General features: G+C 37.7%; 1 protein-coding gene across 4 annotated transcripts; it reads right to left on the bottom strand.

Annotated features, from left to right (window-relative positions):
* Positions 1–300: 300 nt before the first annotated feature.
* LOC134314339 (uncharacterized) lies at positions 301–13,931 on the bottom strand. 4 transcript variants are annotated; one of them, XM_062994918.1, is made up of 13 exons: positions 13,712–13,931; positions 11,167–11,227; positions 6,026–6,210; positions 5,509–5,617; positions 5,235–5,344; positions 4,799–4,855; positions 4,562–4,660; positions 4,411–4,470; positions 4,234–4,320; positions 3,790–4,004; positions 1,371–1,530; positions 1,011–1,141; positions 301–752 (listed from the first exon to the last, which is right to left on the bottom strand). In XM_062994918.1, the coding sequence occupies exons 3-13, from the start codon at positions 6,207–6,209 to the stop codon at positions 744–746; spliced, it is 1,221 nt and encodes a 406-aa protein (XP_062850988.1). In that variant the 5' UTR covers position 6,210; positions 11,167–11,227; positions 13,712–13,931; the 3' UTR covers positions 301–743. The 4 variants fall into 4 exon arrangements, with proteins under 4 accessions (XP_062850988.1, XP_062850985.1, XP_062850987.1 ...); XM_062994915.1 differs by lacking the exon at positions 301–752 and having other exon boundaries at positions 762–1,141; XM_062994917.1 differs by lacking the exon at positions 301–752 and having other exon boundaries at positions 762–1,111.
* Between the last annotated feature and the right edge of the window lie 5,538 nt (positions 13,932–19,469).

The raw sequence follows: 19,469 nt of genomic DNA, 5'->3' as shown, positions 1-19,469 counted from the left end.
TATACATATACAAATAGATAGAGATAGATCTAGATATATAGACAGATATATAGACATACATATCTAGATAGATAGCGAGATAGATAGATAGAGTTAGAGATAGATATAGAAATAGATATATAGACAAATACATAGATAGACAGATAGATATAGAGACAGAGTTAGAAATAGTTAGATATCTATAGATAGAGAGATAAGATAGACAGATATATAGATAGATGGATATATATAGTATATATAGACAGATATATACAGATACAGATAGATGGAGAGATAGATAGATAGAGACAGACAGATAGATATCACATTATACATATATTATGTTTACTAAGTAGAAAACAGATTTTATTCCACATTAATTATAATTTATGAGGGCAGAGCCATATGTGTGTATAATAAAAACCTGTACTAGTATAAACTTAGAGCATGCTATGCTATAACAAACATATATAAACCTGGGTAAAGTTTACAAAATAAGGTTTCTAATTTTAAATTTGAGATTACATTTCACAAATCCACGGGTATTTTACAAAATCAGGAGTACGGATTACAAATTAACGGGTACAGTTTATAAACCGAGAATGGATTACTAAACCATGGGGACTAAATCATTTCCTTTTTAGTGACCGCTACCATGTGCTGTAAATTAGAATCAAATGGAATGACTTTTCCTGTTTGTAGAGCTGCATTTCCTCTTCCACATCAGGCCGTATCTTCCATATCTTACCAGTTCTTCTAGTCTTTCACTGGAGCTGTAAAATGCAGGAGCAGTGAATCAGTTTTCTAATGGACATAAATCTCATCTAATCTATAATTCAATTGTGGTTCTACACTGACTTTTGACTGGTGGCAAGCTTCCCCTTTTTAATTTTTTTTTTTTAATGTTTTTTTTTTGTTGTTGTTTAAGAAAACAGGTCACTATACATCGACATCGACTGCATGCCTCTACAAATCAGCTACCCATTCAACTGTTTGAAATATAGTAGAGAGGTATGTAATGCAGAAATTACCTCCTCTTGTCTCCTTGCCCTCTCCTTTCTCCCTCCATCTCTATCTGGAGCCAGATGTAGCCATCTTTTTACCACTGACTCAATGGCTACATCTGTGGCTTCTGCGCACACAAAAATTTTTCTCACTGACTCTAAAATAGAGAAACATGACATGTTAGGCAAATATCTATCACTTAAAAACAGTACTTGAAATTAGGAGAGTCCTCATGGTCAGATTATGACAGTAAAGGACCCCTGGGTAGGAAAGTGCTATAGATCCCACCTGTCCCTCAGGAAAACTGAGATCTACAATATGTTATGTAGTTTGTCCCTCCTGAACATGACACTGTCTTTTATGTGATTATTAATCAGTGTACTTACGATTGACTATTTCTCGTAAACATGAGTCGCTGAATGAGACCTTTCCATTGGCCCCTTTCCAGTTCATTGATCTAGCAAGGTCATTTGAAATCATCTTCTGAAGAGTACGCCATGTCGTATCTCTTACATTTGTACCCCCGATGATGCCAAAATAGTTTATCTGAAGCAAAACAGCAATAAGTTGACATTGTGTAAGTTAATTTACAATTCTTTTAAAAAAGTTAAAAGTAGTGATCAGATGTGAAATCTAAAAAAAGAAGCACTAGAACACAATCATAATACGAACAAAAAAGGCTTCCCACCCCTGATATTAGGGCAGTCATGGGCTTAAGGAACCGGCATTGTGATCTGAAGGTCCCCGGTTCGATTCCCAGTAAAGCCCAGTCATGATACGGCTGAAGTACCCTTGGGCAAGGCACCTTACTCCGAATTGTTCCCTGGGTGCTGTGGAGGCTGCTCATCACTCTAGGCATTTGTGTTCACTTCACTAGTGTATGTGTGTGTGTGCATATTATATTATAGCATATTATAATATATATATTATATATTATATTATAATATACAGTGTATCACAAAAGTGAGTACACCCCTCACATTTCTGCAAATATTTCATTATATCTTTTCATGGGACAACACTATAGACATGAAACTTGGATATAACTTAGAGTAGTCAGTGTACAGCTTGTATAGCAGTGTAGATTTACTGTCTTCTGAAAATAACTCAACACACAGCCATTAATGTCTAAATAGCTGCAACATAAGTGAGTACACCCCACAGCGAACATGTCCAAATTGTGCCCAAATGTGTCGTTGTCCCTCCCTGGTGTCATGTGTCAAGGTCCCAGGTGTAAATGGGGAGCAGGGCTGTTAAATTTGGTGTTTTGGGTACAATTCTCTCATACTGGCCACTGGATATTCAACATGGCACCTCATGGCAAAGAACTCTCTGAGGATGTGAGAAATAGAATTGTTGCTCTCCACAAAGATGGCCTGGGCTATAAGAAGATTGCTAACACCCTGAAACTGAGCTACAGCATGGTGGCCAAGGTCATACAGCGGTTTTCCAGGACAGGTTCCACTCGGAACAGGCTTCGCCAGGGTCGACCAAAGAAGTTGAGTCCACGTGTTCGGCGTCATATCCAGAGGTTGGCTTTAAAAAATAGACACATGAGTGCTGCCAGCATTGCTGCAGAGGTTGAAGACGTGGGAGGTCAGCCTGTCAGTGCTCAGACCATACGCCGCACACTGCATCAACTCGGTCTGCATGGTCGTCATCCCAGAAGGAAGCTGACGCACAAGAAAGCCCGCAAACAGTTTGCTGAAGACAAGCAGTCCAAGAACATGGATTACTGGAATGCCCTGTGGTCTGAGGAGACCAAGATAAACTTGTTTGGCTCAGATGGTGTCCAGCATGTGTGGCGGCGCCCTGGTGAGAAGTACCAAGACAACTGTATCTTGCCTACAGTCAAGCATGGTGGTGGTAGCATCATGGTCTTGGGCTGCATGAGTGTTGCTGGCACTGGGGAGCTGCAGTTCATTGAGGGAAACATGAATTCCAACATGTACTGTGACATTCTGAAACAGAGCATGATCCCCTCCCTTCGAAAACTGGGCCTCATGGCAGTTTTCCAACACGACAACGACCCCAAACACAACCTCCAAGATGACAACTGCCTTGCTGAGGAAGCTGAAGGTAAAGGTGATGGACTAAACCCAATTGAGCACCTGTGGCGCATCCTCAAGTGGAAGGTGGAGGAGTTCAAGGTGTCTAACATCCACCAGCTCCGTGATGTCATCATGGAGGAGTGGAAGAGGATTCCAGTAGCAACCTGTGCAGCTCTGGTGAATTCCATGCCCAGGAGGGTTAAGGCAGTGCTGGATAATAATGGTGGTCACACAAAATATTGACACTTTGGGCACAATTTGGACATGTTCACTGTGGGGTGTACTCACTTATGTTGCCAGCTATTTAGACATTAATGGTTGTGTGTTGAGTTATTTTCAGAAGACAGTAAATCTACACTGCTGTACAAGTTGTACACTGACTACTCTAAGTTATATCCAAGTTTTAGTTCTATAGTGTTGTCCCATGAAAAGATATAATAAAATATTTGCAGAAATGTGAGGGGTGTACTCACTTTTGTGATACACTGTATATATATATATATATATATATATATATATATATATATATATATATATATATATATATATATATATATATATAGGACGGCACGGTGGTACGGTATATATATATTGTAATATGTAGATATATATATAAACACACACACACACATACATATACACACACACACAATGTGTGTGTTTCATTACATGGATGGGTCGAATGCGAATGGACCAATTCTGCTGTGTACAAGCATAGTGGCAAATAAATCACTTTCATACTGTATTTACTTACTGCTTTCTCTTTGATGGCTGGGCTTTCACGAAGCTCCTGCTCTAGTGTGGTAAGACCACTCCTGTCCTTAATGGGAAACTTTGCTGCTATCGCCACCACTTCTGTCTGGTCTGTACCCATAGCACCCATAGAGTTTTGTTTTTGTAGTAACAGCAGGATTTGGGCCTGTTGCTGCTTGATTATTTCAAGCTGAGTGAGAATTTCGATCTGCACAGCTATGAAATATTAAGACTGTTAGCACATGTCCCTATGTCCCAAAAAGGAATGGATTCAAGAATGTAATCAGTGCTGACCCCACATTTAGGCTTGATGGAGACTGGTGTGTCAGCAAACATTACTCTCTAACAAACTAGTGTATTATATTTTAAGCAAAAAAAAAAAAAGCTTGCTCACTCCTGAATGTTACACATTCTTTAGAATCTATTTTCAATTAGAACTACTTACGTGTGGTTGTCTCGATCTGCAGTTGTCTCCTTGCTGGGGTATTTAACCTAAGTGATGTCGGTAGCTGAGGTGTTTGTGCTGTGATGCCTATAGAAAGATAAACAATTAACCTGTTAACACTGCAATATAGTCAGTATATTATAATTTAATTTAAAATGATTAACAAGAATGATGTACCTAGAGTTCTTTCAGGCACATTGGGTGGTACTGTCCCAGCATCAGTGGCTTGACTAGTAGCTGGAGTATAACAATAACAATAACAATAATAATAATAATAATAGCATTTTACCAACTTTTCTTGCATTCGTTTGAATTTAAAGCTGCTTACATGCATCTGCCTCGCTCTGCATTTGTCGGGTTGCTGGGGTATTTACCATCAATGTTGTTCGGAGCTGAGGTGGTGGAAACAGGGGTGGTGGTGTGATGCCTAAAGAAAGATGAACAATGATCCTGTTTACACGCAGTGTAGTCGACAGATCAGAATTTCTACATCATATTCAAGCAAGGCATAACACGTGAAATATGCATTTATTTAGAAAACAGAAAATGTTTAACAAGAATGTACCTAGAGTTCTTTCTGGCACATTGGGTGGTGATGTCGCATTAGTTGGTTGTCTAGTAGCTGGAGGTTAACAACATCAGTACAAAAATCTTCAGTTTATCAACATATGCATACTTTGAATTTAAATCTACAAGAGGCAAGTTGTTTTATATGCATCAGCAATAACTTTCCTGGAGTTGGGCTTACTACAGTTCATGAAATACTGTCTGCAGTTGTGTTCTCTGCTGAGTGTCATTATCAGAGGCCAATATGGACAAGCTCTTGATGCACAGAACACGTTAGCAAGTTTTATGTATAATTATAAGGATTTAGGTAAAAAAAAAAAAGCACCAAATTGACCCATTAACTCTGGAGACGTTCCAAGGTTAATATTAACGTATCAATAAACGATTAGTTTGTGCTTGTTAGGTTTTACCATACTAAAATAAAATTTTCTTACCATTGGCAGTATCTGGCAGATAATTTACATCAGATATTGTTTCTTCAAAATCACCATTGTCTCCAACATCGTCTTCATTGTCAGACTGAATATATTTCCTATTGAATCCCCTATTGAATACAACGAATGTACTTTTCAAATTAAGGTAGACTTGACATTAGTATTTCCCAAAAGAGATACAGGTGACAGCAAGGTTGGGTAATTGTCCATAATGTCCCATTAGTCTTAATCATCAGTTGGTGGCATGTAGTTATTTGGCTAATAGAACATTTACCTTCCTTTCCTTCTTTTGTATGAGGGCATTGTGTCATCTTCACTCTCTGTTTGCAGATCACTTTGCTGTTCAGCCAGTGCTAATTTAGGCCTTATAGCATCGTATGAATCTGATGGCAAAATAAAGGCAGAAGCATTTATGTAGCATTATATAATAGCTCTCTCAAGTCTGACTGGCTCAGGTTTTCTTAGAATGCTCAGTAAATATATTTATGAAAACAGTTTTAAGTGCAGGGTTCCAAATGTGCATATACAGTAAACTTAAACTGAATAAGACAAGGACTATAATAACCCCAGTTAACATGTGCATTGGCACTGAGCGTGTCTCAGCCAACCAGTATGTGGTCAGAACTAAATATGGTATAGCATGGAATTACATATTCATAAAATTCAACTTCAAGCATTTTGTTATTGCAAACATTTTAGAAAACAGGTGATTAATTAAATCATTATATGGTAAGCTGTGGCATGACATACTTCACAAGAAAGCTATTCATGAGTATTTTGAAATTACACACTTTTCGTGCATCTCACTATGACAGCGTATTTTGCCCAGTCTGGATTCGGAATTTCTTGCTTTTTCACTGCCTTGCTCATCTCGTTTCCATTTTTGTATGGGGGCCAGCTACAGATTCCATTCGATACCCAAACAGCTGGGACTACTGCAACCTTTTTGTCTGCAAATTCCACAATGTGAAACATCCTGTAGTGGAAAAACAGAAAAGTGTTTACAATCATTTACTATATTATGTGGGGACTACTTTGGACCTGGTCACAATACTGATGAAATAAAGCACAAACAATGGCTGTATACTAAAAATAAATAAATAAATAAACATTTTCTTCTCTAATGTGAACATTCTCTCTAAACCTAACAAACAGAAACCTAACAAACAAAGCTCCAAACCTAACAAACAGAAGTATCGCTAGTATTCATGAAAAAAAAAATGTTAAGGGAGTCACTTACGTTTTAATGTGACCGTCACAGTGTTGTAATTCTGTACTTCTGTTATGTCTTTAAAAGAGACTGACAAAACAAACTGAGAAAAGAAATACATCTAGTAAATCTTTATTTACTGTACCAAAGAGTAAGGGAAGTACATAGTAACAATTGTGCAATTAGCAAAATAAAATTAACAATGCAGTATATCCAAAGGTTTGTTTCAGCCCTGTCCCTTTTTGTTACTTTTAAACTGTAAAAGATTTTTGTATGAATAAAACCAAACATTTTTGAGTGAACAAGGATTTGAACTTTGATTATGTGGAGGAAACATAGAATATCAGCAATTATTCACATAAGCAATAATCTCACATTTGAGTCAAGTCCACAGGGCAAGTGATTTACAACAAAATCCTTTTACAGCAGCAAGACAAATTATAACAATTACTTGTTAATGAAATGTATGTTGTCAGACTATTGACATCCCTCAACCCTCTTCTACTCTTACACATGAATCAGAGGAATTCCAACAAAATCATCCTTAAATGGAAGTAATACATACTTACAAACTGAATCAACAGCAGATGTGTACAGCAAGGTTGAGTCAAGATTAGAAAGCAGAAATATCCCCAAATGAGTAGAAGTCAACGGATAATCAAAGTAATTTGCTTTTGTTTTGAATTCATTGTAAACCAACACCACTGTTCCCTCAACATCAAGAATGTTTCTAACCAGAGCTATTGTATCACCAATGCGAACACAATTATCACCTTTAGAAGTTTTAATGCAAAAACTCTCCAGAGATAATTCGCTGTACTGATGGGTAGCATTACTCATACTGAGAGGTACAGGACCGTGATTGTGTTCCTTTCTCAAACAATGTGAAAATGGTTGACTGATGTTTTCTTTTATTATGCTTTCCATTTCTGATAAGCGACGAATAATCTGAGCTACAGGGAAATGTGGCTGCCTGACAAGTCTTTTCAGCTGCCCCAAATAATTTTCAAACGGAAACCCTGATATTGTATCTAAATGTCCATGTTCTTTGACATCATCTGCAAGGTGCACAAGACCATGAACATTGTATGATATGTACTGCATTCCATAGGTCTCACCAAAATGTGAAACAAACGTCAGAAGCAAAGATTTTGCAAAGTCGTTTAAGTCCATACACAAAAATGGGTGGGCCAAGATAAACATGGCAGTGGAAAACAACATGAAGTTTTGGAAAAGGGCTGATGAAAGTACATTTCGCAGCACAACTGGTCCTGAATACAGCATGAATTGGCGCCACTCTGATGCTTTCCACCTACAGGTCTCATCTAGCCCTCTTGGTTTCCGTGCAAATTCAGAGGGTATATTGTACTTTAATTGTTTAAGATTTTCTGACACTTTGTTTAGGTCCCTTGATTGTAGTCTAGTTTTAAGGGGTCCACTTGACCACAGCACCACTAATTTTCGCATCACTCCTAAACATGATAGATGCATATAATCATGTGGGAATTTCGATACCATGCCTATGTATGTATTTGTCAGAGGGGATGTTGTTGTATGATGCTCTTCATCAGTATATAACCTGAAACTTTCATCAGTCCTTCTCTGAGCATCTAATTCAGGAAAAGCAACATTGTGATTGATTCGTCTGCCACGAGTCACACATTTATCGCATCCATAATATCCAGAGTGGCCCTTTATGCCTTTAATAAATGCCCTAGCAGGTGCATCGCATATTACTGAGGAGACAGTTATGAAGAAGGTCTTACCCTTGAAAATAAATCCAGAATGTAAAGTTTTTAACTCTTCCACAAGACTTTTTAGATATTCTTCTAAACATTTCGGCTTGCTAACACCACTAAAAATACCAATCACAAATGGTTTTGCAGATGTGTATCCTTTTAGTAACCCTAGAATAGGCCAAAATTGAGTATTGGAACTTTTGAACAAAGGAAGCCCATCAAAATTTAACTGTATTTTGAATACATGACCATTTTTTACATTTTCCCAGATCAGAGCTAGCGTGTTGTTCAGCGAGTTTAGAATTCCAAAGTAAAAGAACATCCCTCCTTTAATTTGTGAGACCTGATAATTTGTCTTTGTTTTAAGCAAGGTCCTTGCATCTTTTGGGAGGTCAGGGTGCCAGGGTCTCAGAAGGACAAGAAGAGTTGAAAGAGCTACAAGCTTAATACCAAATTCTACTGCCCAGTTTGCCAAAGATTGCGCTAGGTCAGGTTGCCATTCATGACTCTTAGGTTCACTCATGTCATGATGCTCCCATGCATCCCAAAAGGGCTCAACAACGTCTTCCCCATTTTCGAAATCATCACACTGTCCCTCATTGCACTGCTCAATTTCCATGCTATCACTCCCTCCAACCATGCCCTGCTCAGTTTCAATGCCATCACTCCCTCCAACCATGCCCTGCTCAGTTTCAATGCCATCACTCCCTCCAACTATGCCCTGCTCAGTTTCAATTCCATCACTCTCTCCAATCATGCCCTGCTCAGTTTTATCACTGTAACTCACTCTCTCCATACACTCATCACTCAACACATGGCCATCTAAAAATTTCTCATTGCATCCACAGAAAACATTCTGCTCTTGATACAGTTCCAATAGCCGTTTCTTGACACTCGCAACAGCTTTTCTCCGTAGATTCGAGGACACCTGATACGCACTGTACTTTTCATGGTCCATGGGTCCACTAAAAGATGTGCACTAAGGTAAAGAACACTGTTTCAGCAATAAAGATTCAGACCATTAACTTTCATTTTGTTTATTTTGATATGTGTATCTTAAAGAGTTTCGATTTTATCTACCTTTAGTATTGAAAATGCTACTAAATATTGATATTTCTAAGTATGGTATCGAAGTTGAAAATTTCAGTATCTTGACAATAACCTAATCAAAGTCCAAGTCTTACATTCCATTCAGTGTTATTTGTGCCAAAGTACTTAAACATGAAACCGCTAACATTTATCTTTGGAAAGCTACAAATATATATGTATATATATATATATATATACAGTGTATCACAAAAGTGAGTACACCCCTCACATTTCTGCAGATATTTAAGTATATCTTTTCATGGAACAACACTGACAAAATGACACTTTGACACAATGAAAAGTAGTCTGTGTGCAGCTTATATAACAGTGTAAATTTATTCTTCCCTCAAAATAACTCAATATACAGCCATTAATGTCTAAACCACCGGCAACAAAAGTGAGTACACCCCTAAGAGACTACACCCCTAAATGTCCAAATTGAGCACTGCTTGTCATTTTCCCTCCAAAATGTCATGTGATTTGTTAGTGTTACTAGGTCTCAGGTGTGCATAGGGAGCAGGTGTGTTCAATTTAGTAGTACAGCTCTCACACTCTCTCATACTGGTCACTGAAAGTTCCAACATGGCACCTCATGGCAAAGAACTCTCTGAGGATCTTAAAAGACGAATTGTTGCGCTACATGAAGATGGCCAAGGCTACAAGAAGATTGCCAACACCCTGAAACTGAGCTGCAGCACAGTGGCCAAGATCATCCAGCGTTTTAAAAGAGCAGGGTCCACTCAGAACAGACCTCGCGTTGGTCGTCCAAAGAAGCTGAGTGCACGTGCTCAGCGTCACATCCAACTGCTGTCTTTGAAAGATAGGCGCAGGAGTGCTGTCAGCATTGCTGCAGAGATTGAAAAGGTGGGGGGTCAGCCTGTCAGTGCTCAGACCATACGCCGCACACTACATCAAATTAGTCTGCATGGCTTTCACCCCAGAAGGAAGCCTCTTCTGAAGTCTCTACACAAGAAAGCCCGCAAACAGTTTGCTGAAGACATGTCAACAAAGGACATGGATTACTGGAACCATGTCCTATGGTCTGATGAGACCAAGATTCATTTATTTGGTTCAGATGGTCTCAAGCATGTGTGGCGGCAATCAGGTGAGGAGTACAAAGATAAGTGTGTCATGCCTACAGTCAAGCATGGTGGTGGGAATGCCATGGTCTGGGGCTGCATGAGTGCAGCAGGTGTTGGGGAGTTACATTTCATTGAGGGACACATGAACTCCAATATGTACTGTGAAATACTGAAGCAGAGCATGATCCCCTCCCTCCGGAAACTGGGTCGCAGGGCAGTGTTCCAGCATGATAATGACCCCAAACACACCTCTAAGACGACCACTGCTTTATTGAAGAGGCTGAGGGTAAAGGTGATGGACTGGCCAAGCATGTCTCCAGACCTAAACCCAATAGAACATCTTTGGGGCATCCTCAAGCGGAAGGTGGAGGAGCGCAAAGTCTCGAATATCCGCCAGCTCCGTGATGTCGTCATGGAGGAGTGGAAAAGCATTCCAGTGGCAACCTGTGAAGCTCTGGTAAACTCCATGCCCAGGAGAGTTAAGGCAGTTCTGGGAAATAATGGTGGCCACACAAAATATTGACACTTCAGGAACTTTCACTAAGGGGTGTACTCACTTTTGTTGCCGGTGGTTTAGACATTAATGGCTGTATATTGAGTTATTTTGAGGGAAGAATAAATTTACACTGTTATATAAGCTGCACACAGACTACTTTTCATTGTGTCAAAGTGTCATTTTGTCAGTGTTGTCCCATGAAAAGATATACTTAAATATCTGCAGAAATGTGAGGGGTGTACTCACTTTTGTGATACACTGTATATATATATATATATATATATATATATATATATATAAATAACTGTCAACATACCTGAGTGATATTGGCAAATATATTACTAACAGACGTTCCGCTACCACACTGGAATAGGTGCCTGTCAGATGGGCAGAAGGAGACAATCAATAACGTTATTACAAACAAGGTCAGCAATTCCTGTAATTAATGCTGTTCATTTCTTCCAGAAAAGGGTCACCCGATAAAGGTGTGGTTGGTAAACACCATAAAAATATTGGCATTATTAACTGGGATTAATTAAATTAGGGACTTGCTTGCCCACTAGGAGTTATAGGATTCAGACCAGCCCACTTTAAACTCTGACTGCTCACTTCACTAGTGTGTGTATATAGGGCTGTCGCGGTGAAAGAATTTCCCCTTGCGATATTCAACCTGTCTTAATATCGCGGTATGCGGTAATATCGCCATTTTTTTTTGTTTTTGAAAATTACTTAATTGATCTGGATTTTAGAGCTATATAAACAAGCTTTATTGTTAGGCTATGATTCGGTATATTATTGCTTTATAATGACAAAGATGAGACGGCTTTAAGACCAATGAAATACGTGTTTAATGTTAAATACAGAACAGTGCAGGGATGCGAGTCTTTTCTCTATTAAAAAAAGGTTTAAATTTAGCTCCTAGGCTAGATATACAGTGTGAAACGAAAAAAAAAAGTGTTGAGGCTAAATATTGTAAATACACATCTAATCAAAATATGGTAAAAAAGAAATATAAAAAGTCTGTAAGAGTTTAAACCTGCGTTATTATGCGCGCTAGAAGAACCAACACGTTCATCTGATGTGGTTTAGAGAGAATCTGAGTGGGGTAGCGATGTTCCCCTCGGTACTAAAACTCTCTCTGATGGTGCTCGTTACACTAATACACGTGTACTGTACCTGCATGCGACTTTACAATGCGACAAACTATCTATTTAGTAGGTATAATTAACATAACAATATATACTACATTTCAAGTTATTATTCGTTTCAATACATTTTTATTCAACGAAAAAATACATTTAAATCATTCCAGCAAGACCAGAAAGAGAATATTTGCAGGCTGCAATGCCATATTAACCGTCATTAAGTGTTTTAGTTCACCAAGGCTGTTTGAATATAGTCTAAATTACAAGTATTTATTGAGTGTGAACTCAATTTGATCATTAATAAACTTGCCTATAATTCCTGTTGCGATTGTTTACATTTTAAAACACAAAGCCTTACTCAGCAGCAACGCATGAGAACAGGTTCCGGGAAAATGACGCTCCTAGCTCATTTTCATTATGAATTCATTTAACATTTATTACGCCCGAATGTAAGCGTATAACAAGATGGACCCTGCAACAATATAAACAAAAAAAAATAGAAGAAAGAAAGAAAAAACGTGAACACCGCGGTGTTGCGGTTGCTTGGCATGCCCTGCGGTTGGCTGGTCTATACCGCGATATTTCAAAATTGCGGTTAGCGCGACAGCCCTATGTGTATATGTGTTTCACTGAATGGATGGGTTAAATGCTAGGACATAGTGGCAAATAGATCACTTTCACGTTTGTTTTAAAAAAAGGCTTAACAATATCATGTGATGCACGACGTCACATCACCGTAAAATTGCCTCTATTCATATTTTTTCCCTAAAAAACTACTCATAACGTTACTTGGGAGAGTATATAACCATAACATTATTAATTTACAATTTTAAAACCGTCACCTCTGCACTGTCTGCCTTTTTCGCTTTGAACACCTTCACTGCTCTAGTTCAGTTATGTGATAGGAAAGTGCAAGTGTGTAAAGGCTGCTGATGCGGAATGTAAAAAGGGCGGACAGTGCGGAGATAACCGTTTACAAGTGAAATTAAAAGTTTGTAATTAATAATGTTATGGTTATATGAGTGGCTTTTTAGAAAAAAAATAATGAATTGTGGCAATTTTGATTTGGTGGCTTGACGTTGTGTGTCACATGACACTTATTAGACGGCTGGTGTGTGTGAAGTTCGATGCATACTGCATACTCGCGTACTTAAAAAGCGTACTACTTTAACGGTCAAGCAGTGTGTACTGTATTAAATCTAGTACATACTGTCGATGTATGCCATTTCGGACGCAGCCTACGTTAGATGAAACACGAAAATTACACATTTTGTTTAAACATCAGTGAATTTCACCGAAAAGCGATTAGTATTCAGATATGCAAATATGTTGTGTTGTCAGCTATCAGTGCTCCTGCTAGCGGCTAACGGCTGCTACCGAAGACCTGCCGCGCCATTTACAAACACACAGTTACTCACATCGGCTTGTAAAATACGCCAAACAACGCGCATTACTTATATTAAAATACTTAGGTATGTCCGAGCGATTGTATGAGGGCTACGTTTATCATTAAAGAACGTTAGCTATGTGAGAAAAAGTGTAGCTAGTTAGCTAGCTAAAGTAAGCATAAAAATAATTTTTATATTGTAAAAATACAATTACATTTTACTATAGCATTCGATAGAAAAATTTATATATAATTAACAGTTTTAACTACACCTGAGTGATATATATATATATATATACAAAAATATAAGATTAAATTGAAATACTTACAGAATGAAGCAGGACACTGAGGCGGGTGAGAGCTCGCGCACGGCGGTGAGAGAAAAGAGCGGGAATCTTCATCGTCTTCTTCTTCGGTGGTTTTTACCTCAGCTTACTTTCACCCCTTCATGTTCCTCATTCAGAGTTTATTCATTATAAAGTTTATTCCAGTCCAGTCGTCTTTAAAACATTACTTATTTAATCTCTTCTGTCTCCGTATTAACCTGCACTATTTCCCCTAATCATTTTTGTCGTTCATGTCTCAGTCATTAGAGCATATCAATTATCTAAAAAAATATATAATATTAACAAAGACTACCTATAATTATGTGGTTAAAATAATTATTTAATTTATTTAAAATTATTCCATCGTTTTCCAGACAGTTACCGGTATCGGTCCGAGTCTCTGATATTTATAGTGGGCCACATACCTCATGCTGAACGTGGCCCGAGTTCGGTTATACAGAACTCAGCCGCTTCTCTTACTACAGATATCGGCCCAGACTCGGCCCTAATGACGTCACCCGAGTCCGACAGTACGCCAGATGTCCCGCACCTCACCCACATGTGGCCCGATAGTACACTGCTAGCTGGGATGTACCTTTATACACCAGTCAAACACCAAACAACATTTTTAGGCATCGCATCATCCTCGGGATCAGCAGAGCCAGCAGCACACAGATCACCATTTCTGACAACTGTCATCAGAATATGTGACCCTGATGTACCTGCAAAAAAATACAGTCAAACCATCCTCTTACATTCATTTGCACACAGGTTGTGGACATGTATGTTGCAAATATTATTTCTGAACCATTTAGTTGAGTTGTTTTCTTTAAGGCTTCTCGGATTTCAAAAGTTCTAAATAATTTGCTTGTTCGTGACACTTTCTTTTCTCTACTTGTTACTTGATCTCATCTGCACCCTGACAAACTTCAGTTTGCATAGGCTAATGCATTCCTCATGACTAGGTCTGCTAAAGTTTAAACATCATTCTTTTCAGATGTGTGATAAACTACAGAAGATTTATTTTTAAGCATGTTCTTTTAAATATTCTGGTAAATATGCTGTTTTTGATTGGATTAGGTTCTTAGAACGGCCAACAATTATTATTATTTTTTAAAAAGGCTTAATATTTATTTCCATTTGAAATGTTTGGTGATTTCAACTATTCTTACTGTGGAAAATTATAGGCCACATTACTAGTAGTTTCCTTGTCTTATCTAAAACAACATCCTTTTGGTTGAAATCTCAATGGTTAAAATAATCTTTATTAGGTACACTTATTAATTTTAGTTCCTCTCAGTTCCTAAAACTGGATTTTTTTTGTAAAGCGGCACACATGTAAAACTGCTTATGGATCCAGGATTTGTACTCTTTATACCCAACTAAGCATTAATGTGCAATGGCCATTGATACAAAATGTTTTTTTTTAATGTAAGGTTTATGTAAAGTTTAAAGACTACTAATGTGCACTATACTTCTAAAGAAACACAGCTGGCACCTCCCTTTGTCAGATTTGTTTTTGCATTCCAAAAGCACATACAACCTACTGTGTTAGTATGAACGTGCTATTCATTAAAAGTAAGAACAGAGGATGGGCCACACTGCAATTATACTCATCTCAGGTTAGTGTGTTTATGTACTTATATAAGAATATGAAGGTTTTTTTTTTAAATAAATTGTCCAAATAACAAACAACAATAGAAACAATTTCTTAATATAATATAATTTTCTTAATATTAAAGTAATATAAACAGTTGAGATAAAAGTGTACCTACACTTATGGGGACATTTTAGAAGTCCATTTTGTACATGGTTGTATGATGTTTTTAAATGAATTAGTGCAATATTGAGAGTGTATTTGTGCCTTGTGCTGAGTGTCTTCTTTTACAAGTTTGTTGTGGGTTTTCTGGGTTTTCTAGAGAATATATAACATTTGCAGGGTCAAAAATATACATACAGCACACCCGATATTTGCTTGTATGCGTTTTCGCTCCTTTACCCCAGTTAGCCATGAACAAAAATTCAGTTTGAATCTTTGACCAGTTTCTCTGACAGAACTGGTCTGGTTGTACAAAATCTGTTGGTTTTCTGGCACAGACGTATTACTAGATTTATTTATAAACATATTATCAATAGGGTTGAGGTCTGGAATTTATAAATGCCATTTTAAAAGCTTAATTTTGAACAGATTTAGCCATTCCAAAACTAATTTAGATATACTGTATGTTCAGGTCATTGACTTTTGGGAACACTCACTTGCACCTTAAATTAAAGGAATTCTGAAGTAATCTTTATTATTCTGTTAACTGCAATGCACTTGATTCTCTGATGGCAAAGCAGTTGTCATACTAAAACCACAATGCTTGATAGCAGTTTCAGTCTTATTAGCTTTCAATACCTTATCTGTTATCTTTCAAATATACTTCTATACTTTTTACGAACAAAAGACTCATTTTATTGCTCAGCATTACAAAGTAACTTGGGTGACACAGTACCATGTGTGTAATCAAACTAGCTCTTGTTATTTTAGCCAGCTCTTTTATATTTTTATATTAGTCACCAACTGTAGTCACTCTTAATGAGATTTGTAACTTTTGTAACTTTACACTTTACAATGATGTATTTTACTATGTACATATTCTTTATTAATTACTGTTTTTTTAAACATATGTTCAGAAATTCTCTTCATCTCTTCCTCCATGTCCCTTGAGTTCCACTATATAAAAGATGGAAGGAACTGGTACTTTGCTCAGAAATACTGCAGGACTAGGTTTGAGAATTTGGCTACCTTGACGAGCTTGGCAGATGTGAACACTGCGAATACAATAGTCACAACTGCAGATCCTGGCTACACTGGTGCAGTGTGGATTGGACTCAGAAGAATTTGGGCCTGGTCTACAGGAGATCTTCTTTCAGGCTACAGTGGCTGGAGTGGTGTAGAGCCAAATGCAGGAAACACTGAGACAGTGTGTGCACTGATAACAGCATCAGCGTGGGCTGACACTACATGCACATCAACGTTTTACTTTTTTTGCATGAATGGTAATTTATCTACCTTTTTATGTAATTTTTTTTACATTTAAAACTATCTGATGATATTAGGGTTTATTGTCATGAATATAGTTATAAAATAATTTTATATGATGGGTTTGAAGCAGCTTTATGGGGAGCAGTAAAATGGGTTCAGTCATTTTACATTTTAGGTATTTAGCAGATCCTTTTATCCAAAGTTACTTACAGTATAAGCAATTAAGGGTTAAGGGCCTTGCTCAAGACCCCAACAGTGGAAACATGGCAGTGGTGGGGCTTGAACCAGCAACCTTCTGATTACTAGTCCAGTATCTTAATGTCTAAGCTACAACTGCCGTTTTTAGGTTTTAAGGTTCCCCTGGAGTCTGAAGGGTTAAGCTTGTACTCTTCAGGAGCCCAGTGCTGCCCTGGCTGAGAATTAAACCCTCAACCATCTTAATTATAGCCTAAAGCCTAAAAACTACCACTGGCCTTTTACTAACCTATACCTGGGCAGTAATGATAGCTAAAACCAGTTTTGTCTGGGTTTTTTCTGGTTGGTTGGTTTCATCATCATTCTACATTAAACTTACTTGATTAATATTCTTACCACATATAAATGATTCGTTTTAATAGTATTTTATCTACTCATACTTTGACAATCAGCATTTAAAACTAATTGCCATACCTGTCTAACTTATGTTGAAATGTAAAGGATTAGATTAAAGAAGCCTCTTTGTTGCCCTTTGCTGGCAGGAGAAAAACACTGCTGATTTATTTTCATATTAGACTTTGAGAATGAAGCTGAATTATTATGGCTAAAGGGGTTTCCTCCCACAGTCCAAAGACATGCAAGTAAGGTAAATTGGAGATAAAAAAAATTGTCCATGACTGTGACATTGAACTTGTGAATTGATGAGTCTTGTGTAACTAGTGACTACCTGTTCTGTCATGAATTTAACCAAAGTGTGTAAAAACATGACGTTAAAATCCTAATAAATAAAATAATAAGACTAACATTTACATTAGTGTTTTGCTGTTCCCTCTCTCAACAGCATCACGCACTGACAGCGGCAGGTTTATCTTTATCCCAATTGTAAAAACTTGGATGGCTGCCCGGGATTACTGCCGGCAACACTATACAGATCTAGCAGTGATCACCAGCCTTCAAGAGCAACAGATTATCACAGCTCAATCTGGAACTTACTGGATTGGCCTCAGCGCTTCACGTTGGTCTGATTTTCAAACTTCCACATTTCGCTATTGGAAATCAGGACAAAATTTTGAATCCTCTCTTATCAACAAATGTACTGCAATGGATATGGCTGATTCTGGAAAATGGGATGCTTTAGAGTGTTCTCTTCAAAAACCCATTGTTTGCTATGGATGTGAGTTAGTTTTTAAAACCATTATGAATCTTTACCAATTAGGGGATGAGAGCAAATTGTTTCAAGGCTCTATTCCTTTGGGTACAAATCATAAATATGGAGTCTTGGTGGTTATAGTAATGATTAAACATTTTTAGCATACCATAATTTCATTGGCGAGGATTAGTGGCTTGGTTGGTAGCACTGTCTCCTCACAGTAATAAGGTCCTGTGTTTAGTTCCCAGGTGGAGCAGTCCGTGTCCTTTCTGTGTGAAGTTTGCATGATCTCCCAGTGTCTGAGTAGGTTTCCTCCAGGTGCCTCCATGCAGTCAGGGTAATTGGGGATACTAAAGTCCCCCTAGGTATGAATGTGTGTGTGTGTGTGTGTGTGTGTGTGTGTGTGTGGGTGGACTGGCGACTTGTATTTGTTTTGACTGACAAATTTGGTGGTTCTTTCATGCTCATGCTATGTGTTTGTGTCTGACGTGCATTTTCTTTCATCACATGTTGCTACCATGTCCTTATCTAAACTTCCAATGCCAGTGTCTGTCAGGTTAATTTGGGTTTAGTCAAGTCTTTCATTTCGAGAAGCCATATGTGGTAAGAATTGAAAAAAGCAAGTCATTGCACAATAAGCTAAGCATAAAAAGCAAGCGACCAGTTTTATATAAAACAAAATTTCCAGAAATGTTTTGTTAAATGCAATAAAAAGAAGAATCTGTGCTTTGTTAATTCTCATGATTTTTTGTGGCGTTAACCATAAATTCTCTTTAGAAAGTATGAAATTCATAAACCCTGTTTAGTCAGAGAGAAAAGTAAACACATTACATTACATTGTTACCCTAACACTGGTTGTCTGGTAAATATAAACTACAGAGTGTAGAATAAAACTGATATACAAATAAAACATTCATGTTTTCTTTCATTTGAACATTATCTTTATTTTTCTCAACAGCCGTGGACAAGATGAAGGTCAGACAATTATTAAAAGTGGTGCTGATGTCCAGTGGAGTGACAAATTTAAATGACCCGTCAGTGAGAGCAGCAATCTTGAATGAAGTACGTACAGTTTTTATTTATTATTATTAATATCGTCATCAAAGCTTTGCAACATTCCCAGTTGTAGAAATACATTTACATTTTCGTCATTTAGCAGACGCTTTTATCCAAAACGGCTTACGATTATGACTGAACACAATTTTGAGCAATTGAGGGTTAAGGGCCTTGCTCAAGGGCCCAACAGTGGCAACTTGGTGGTGGTGGGGCCTGAACCGGCAACCTTTTGATTACTAGTCCAGTACCTTAACCACTGAGCTATCACTGCCCCTGAAATAGAATCCTGCGATTTCTGTTTTGATATTTTTTGCAGCATTCTAAACAATAAG

The sequence above is a fragment of the Trichomycterus rosablanca genome, chromosome 5 (genome assembly GCF_030014385.1).
Source record: "Trichomycterus rosablanca isolate fTriRos1 chromosome 5, fTriRos1.hap1, whole genome shotgun sequence".
Classification (NCBI taxonomy): Eukaryota; Metazoa; Chordata; class Actinopteri; order Siluriformes; family Trichomycteridae; genus Trichomycterus; species Trichomycterus rosablanca.
The sequence above is the reverse complement of the archived record's forward strand: the minus strand, read 5'-3'. Positions and strand labels throughout refer to the sequence as shown.